Genomic DNA, 5,928 nt, shown 5'->3' with positions numbered 1-5,928 from the left:
TAGAGATCTTTTCAAGGGGAGTGGGGAGAGAAGTTTAACGTCACTAAAACAGCAACGTTGTGGGGATGGCTCATTGTTTTACTAATCCTCTCCTGCATTCCTTTTTTGGGACATGTACAGAATATTGTGCATCAGAGCACGTTATGCTATTAGTCAATTATGAGATTAGCTAACAATGCTGGTGAAACACATTTTGCCCATTTTCATACTGCAAGTTTCTATTTGAGTTTGATGGTAGATCTTTCAAATAATCTGAGGGACAATACTTTTTGTAATTGTTTTTCTGTAGAGAGAGATTGATAGACATTCATCCTAGAAAGTAACAAGACCCCAAACACAGACTTGTATCCATCTATCTCCACCCCTGCCTCTGTGCCCAGCAGATACAGTTCACCGATCAAAGACGTAGCCCAACTCAACTATCACAGTCAGTCAGGATCTCTTCTCAGACTAATAAGAACATCAATGCAATTAGCGGGAGAGACACTTTTATCTTATCTCTGAAACACTTGTGTTGGAGTGTGAATGGGTTACAGATGAGATCACACACCGCAATCTCACTGTGTCTGGCTATTGTCTCAGAACGGTGAACGTCTCAACCATACACTCTTTGGCAGTGTGTGTATGTGTGTGACGTCTGTTTGCCCTCGAGCTGGTCTCTTGGCACGCGTTCAGTCGCAATCGGATTTTACAAACAGATCGATTTCAGGCCAAAGAAAAGACGAAGTACACTGCTTCTGAACAGAATTCAAATCCTAGGCTTTCTGGAGTAGTCAAAAGATCACATCCCAAAGCTTCTCTTTGGATACTAGAGCCTATAACTCCAACCCCTTTGCTTGGGTTAGGACACAGTCCGGCGTGGATTAAGTTCCAAGCCCGTCTGAAATGATAATAGAGGTCATTTTGTGTTTTTATAAGGGCAGCAAAACTGTGTGTTTTACCGTTAGCCATAATTGGAGCAGCAGGTTGGTATTAGGGCTCAGGTAGGGATCACTGTGAGATGATCAAACGCAGCTGTGGGTCAGGTAGCCTCACAGCCAGAGGCTTGCTTGAGTCTCGTTTAGAGGTTGGGACCTCATTTGCTGGGTCATAGCTCTCAGCAGAGGGTTGAAATTAACAAGAAGGACTGATACTGCAGGGAAATTCCACATTTTCCAGTCCGGTGCTGCAATGTTTAGATACCCACACAAATGGCAATGTCAGTAGACATGATGCCGCCTGTGCCAGGTAGACAGATATACACAGATTAAGAGGAATAAACCATGTGTGTCTGCCAAGGATTCCAGTACAGACGTGAGTTTCAGGACAATCTAAGTTAAGGAGGTGACAGAACAGTGTCAAGGATAGACCCCTGAATTATATGTTAGATAGATTATGGCTTGAGAACTAGTCAAAATACTGAAAGTGCCTGTAGGTTAGGTGATGACATTCATTTGGTTAGGATGGTGGAAGGCTTAATGGTCAGCTATACAAATACACTAATAGGATCGGAGCTGCTAAGTGGAGCCTTATAAATAGAACAATCCTCTGCAGTGTTATCACTGTGTACCTCTTTCTCTCACACTCAATTTCTCTCGCTTTCGGTCAAGTAGTCTGTCAACCACCACGTTTCCAATTTCGACAAATTTGCTGATGCTTTCTCAGTTCTTAAGGTAATAAATGCTAGTTTCTCTACCATCATCTGATACTGCAGGATTGCAATATTTTTCTCTGGTTAGCTGTTTAGATGAGGCTCATTGGTGACTTGTTGTGATAGCATTGACAGACCTCTTTACACAGACAGGGTAGTGCCATTGGCTGAAAAAGACTGTGTAAAGACCTGGTAAACTACTTTTAGATGTATTCAGAATAGTTATTTGGACATGCTGAGACTTACACTAAATGCAGCAACTGCAGAATACAGTTGTGTCCATTGTTTAATTTTTTTTTAGATAACTCTCATTTACACGGGACCCTTTACATGGGACTGGATACTTTAAGTCATCCTGTTTTGAAAGAAACTTTTCTGGCTATGCTAAATTTGTACTGCATTTGCAGTTGCTTGAGCTGTTGATAAACAGCACTACCTGGTGGTTGATCTTTTTTTAATTGGAAAAAAGTATCCCCTTCTCATAGATTAGTCCTAAAAATCTAATGAGATCAATCCTCCTTTGCACCGCAGTGACTTCTAGGAAGCGTTTATAAGGTTATCTGTTATCACTGTTGTGTAAGACCTCAACTTAACCCTCCAGTGGTAAGAAAGATGAATTTGACTTCACTTTGTGATGTTTTAGCTCTGTGTCTGTGTCTGTGTCTGTGTCTGTGTCTGTGTCTGTGTCTGTGTCTGTGTCTGTGTCTGTGTCTGTGTCTGTGTCTGTGTCTGTGTCTGTGTCTGTGTCTGTGTCTGTGTCTGTGTCTGTGTCTGTGTCTGCGAGTGTCCTGCTAAGATGAGGACCCTGGTTGTTCTGACGTTCCTCGTGTCTTCTCTGGAGTTCCTGTTCTGCACCCCTGTCTACCCAGTGGGGCCAAATGAGGAGGTTCTCAAACGTGAGTGTTCTTAAGGAGTTTGAGGGTTAGGATAGGGTGGAAACCCGTGCAGCCCTCACCCCCCGACTACAAGGCATGCATGTGTGAGAGACATGTCGCTGATGTTCGTGTTCTCTCTGGCTGTGTGTGCAGAGCTGTCTAGGGAAGGCGAGAGGCATGTTGACGAGGAGATGAAGAGAGCCCTTTTTGGAGTCAAACAGATGAAGGAGACGATGGAGAGGAAAGAGGAGAAACACAAGCAGTTCATGAACAGCCTGCAACACAGCAGTGACAAGAGAAAAGTAAGAATGCAGAGGAAATAAACAGACAGATTGTTCACACCTTAGAAACGTCCGCATCTTTTTTCACTAGATGACTTAGTAACTGTTTTGTATGCTTTTGTATGATTGTGGCTAAAACAGCCTCAAACCATCCTAAACATTTTACTCACCACACGTTCACACCCACGGAAGACCCAACGTCTGTTCTCTGTCTTTCCCAAGCAACGACACGTTTAACGGCCACATATTTTCTGCTTCACAAGCAAATGTTGATAGAGAAACCCACAAGGCAGACAGTGAGTAGTGTGGTTATGGGAAAGGGGAGTAGGGAGTAGAAAGTATAGTTACAGCACATTCAGGATTAATGAACTGTCTGTAGATGTGTCCGTGTTCAGTACAAACGAGCTGCCGAGAGCCAGGGTTCTAAACCACAGCATCTTCTTTCAATAGACAATACACTCACCACAGTCCTCCTACACTGAAAGCAGCCCGACAAAGATCATAAGAAAAGGACCCCCAAAAAATCCCAGCCAAACAATCATCAGCAGACTGATGTTTATTTTTAAATTGTAATGTTTTCCTCACTCCTGCTTGCTCAACTGATCTCGACTGGATTGGTGACGGCTGTGTGGTGAGGCAGCTGTTTGCACCTATTCCAACACGTTACATCAGAGGTGACCTTGAGTAGGGGAGGAAGAAGGGAGCTTGCACTACAAGAGAATTCAGAGACAGTCTCTCCATTCATCATTTCCCTTTACTGTGCTCTGCACTAAGGGGGCGGTGCAGTTGGCCACGGAGACGGAACACAAGCTTCAGGAGGCTGAGCAGCAGTGCCGTGATTCGCTGAGGATGTCATTTGAGGAGTGTCGTCCCTGCTTAGAGGACACCTGTAGGAACTTCTACACCTCCACCTGCCGGAGGGGCTTTTCATCCTTCTCCTTCAAGGTAAATCCCACAGGTGGTATTAATTGCACTGATCCATTGCATTCACAGCAACATGAGATAAACCAATTGCAGTATTTGTGAATAGTATTGGTTCCAGGCCTGTGCCACTGTAAACCTATGTGTAAACCAGGCTGTGTGTTGTACTGTGTGCTGTAGTTCAGGAGTTCTTTTCCTCTTCCTTAGGTGGAAGAGTTCTTCAAGAAGATGTCGGCCCAGTTGGAAACTCAAGACGAGGTCTACAACCAGAACCAGGACCCAGACCAGAGCCAAAAGCCCGAATCTCAGACCCAGACCCCCGACGGGATGGAACAGGAGCTGGTACAAGTGGACGCCTCCTTCAGACAGCTGAAGAGCAGAGTGGGCGTCCTCTACAACACGAGCGTGGAGCTGGTCAACAGGATGCACCAGGAGTTTGGCCATACCTTCCATGTAGCCTTTACCACCGATTTGAAGCCCAGGTTGCTCACCCCCACCGAGGAGACCCCTAGTCTGGGCTTCCTTAGGGGAATGGGTCTGGAGCACATCCTGGACTCAGTGTATGACTTTGGCAAGACTATGCTGGAAGAGTTCAGTTATGCGATGACAGACACATTGGACGAGGTGAAAGAGACTCAGCAGCAGAGAGGTATGCGGACAATATTCTAAGATACAACGTCATAGGTCTGCACTCTGCACTCTTTACGGACATATTGTTGATCCCTGATTTCCAATCAAAAGTTTTAGGGAACGATCATACACACATTGATGATAAAAAGCAATCGATATTTCCGTTACAAATAAAATCTCCTGCAACAGTACCTGATCTCATTGACATAAAATGTGTGTTTCCACGATGAAGCTAACACGTTTCCTGTGAGTGCAATAATTCACGGGGCTGATTTGTTTGGCCGTGTGCCATGCACCTGTCTCCAGCTCCAGGGTCGTCCTTCGATGGGGATGCGGGCCACAGCAGGTACCTGTGCAGGCGGCTGCGCAGGCAGGCCTCAGACTGCTGGCTGCTGCAGGACCAGTGTGACAACTGTCAAGAGGCTCTAAGAAGAGGTGAATGTTAAAGATCAAAATGTGTGAATAGAGTGTAAATACAGTGTCTGCCTACAGTATCTGTGGCATAGTTGATCGATGCACAGCTACATACAATGTCTGCAAATGCACGTGTGTCTTCTCTGCTCCTCTCCAGAGTGCCCCAGCATGAGGGAGCTTCACTCTGAGCTGGAGGAGATCCACCTCCTGCTGAACGCCTCTCTGCAGCAGTACGAGGACACGCTGCTGGTGGTCCAGAGACACACGGACGATACGCTCACATGGCTGGACGTCACAGCAGAGAAGTACGGCTGGGTGACCCTGCTGGCTAATGACACTCTGGGCCCGCCGCACATCTTTAGCATCACTTCAGTAAGTGACAGTGATGGCAGTGACACTGATGGCAGTGACACTGATGGCAGTGATACTGATGGCAGTGATACTGATGGCAGCTCTTTACTCATTTGATTGAAAAAGCAGAGGTAGCATATTAGCTTTGTGATTCAAACTGTTGTGGTTATGTGTTATGATTATTGGTGGTTTCTAGGTGGTTCCACACATAAAGATGAGGGAGAGTGGGTCTAAGGTGGACACCACAGTGGCTGTGAAGGTCCTGGACTCTCCATTGTTGACCCTCTCAGTTCCAGCTGAATTGGAGATGCAGGACCCTGCCTTCATCCAGTATGTGGCCAAAGAGGCCTTGGTGCTATACAAACAGAAGTTGAACAGTAAGCATCAGACCCGTATACAACTGGGGCAAATATTCCATCATACTGTTAAATGTTACAAATTTACTCCAGAGAGTTTACTGTCGATCCAAACCCTGATAAAAACCATTATTTATTTATTTTTACAGAATTGCAGTGATAAGGATATCTGCAAGAAACCTCCGTGACTCAATATTCAAGTTCTGGTATTTATGTAAAGTGTATTGCACTGTATTTTTCATCTTTCTCCAAGTAGAAGAATTTGACATAGTTCTTGATTTTGTGATAACTGAACTGTAAAATAAAACATTTCAAAATGATGCTTCCATTTATGCGTGAATGAAGATATGGCTTTAACCATAGGCATGGCTCTGCCTTTAACGTGTGGAGTGGGTTGTTCAGTAGGCGGGTCTTAAAGTGTGCGCGTTTTTCTTTACATTCTATTGGCTTCCGGCTCACGCGTCAAAATA

At 45.1% G+C, this 5,928-nt stretch overlaps 1 protein-coding gene across 1 annotated transcript; it reads left to right on the top strand.

The window, feature by feature from the left end:
- Window positions 1-1,552: 1,552 nt before the first annotated feature.
- Window positions 1,553-5,863, top strand: LOC124470151 (clusterin-like protein 1). Its single transcript, XM_047023907.1, has 9 exons — window positions 1,553-1,652; window positions 2,427-2,526; window positions 2,659-2,807; window positions 3,561-3,731; window positions 3,915-4,356; window positions 4,644-4,772; window positions 4,909-5,123; window positions 5,299-5,479; window positions 5,608-5,863. The coding sequence occupies exons 2-9, from the start codon at window positions 2,427-2,429 to the stop codon at window positions 5,616-5,618; spliced, it is 1,398 nt and encodes a 465-aa protein (XP_046879863.1). The 5' UTR covers window positions 1,553-1,652; the 3' UTR covers window positions 5,619-5,863.
- The last annotated feature ends 65 nt before the right edge of the window (window positions 5,864-5,928 follow it).

This window comes from Hypomesus transpacificus, chromosome 8, assembly GCF_021917145.1.
Source record: "Hypomesus transpacificus isolate Combined female chromosome 8, fHypTra1, whole genome shotgun sequence".
Classification (NCBI taxonomy): domain Eukaryota; kingdom Metazoa; phylum Chordata; class Actinopteri; order Osmeriformes; family Osmeridae; genus Hypomesus; species Hypomesus transpacificus.
The sequence above is the reverse complement of the archived record's forward strand: the minus strand, read 5'-3'. Positions and strand labels throughout refer to the sequence as shown.

What these genes read in the sequence shown, in the direction of transcription:
- LOC124470151 (XM_047023907.1), top strand. Translation starts at nt 2,427, where the DNA reads ATGAGGACCCTGGTTGTTCTGACGTTCCTCGTGTCTTCTCTGGAGTTC. An exon ending in AAATGAGGAGGTTCTCAAAC is followed by an intron (nt 2,527 to 2,658) that starts GTGAGTGTTCTT and finishes CTGTGTGTGCAG; the next exon opens with AGCTGTCTAGGGAAGGCGAG. An exon ending in TCAAGAGGCTCTAAGAAGAG is followed by an intron (nt 4,773 to 4,908) that starts GTGAATGTTAAA and finishes GCTCCTCTCCAG; the next exon opens with AGTGCCCCAGCATGAGGGAG.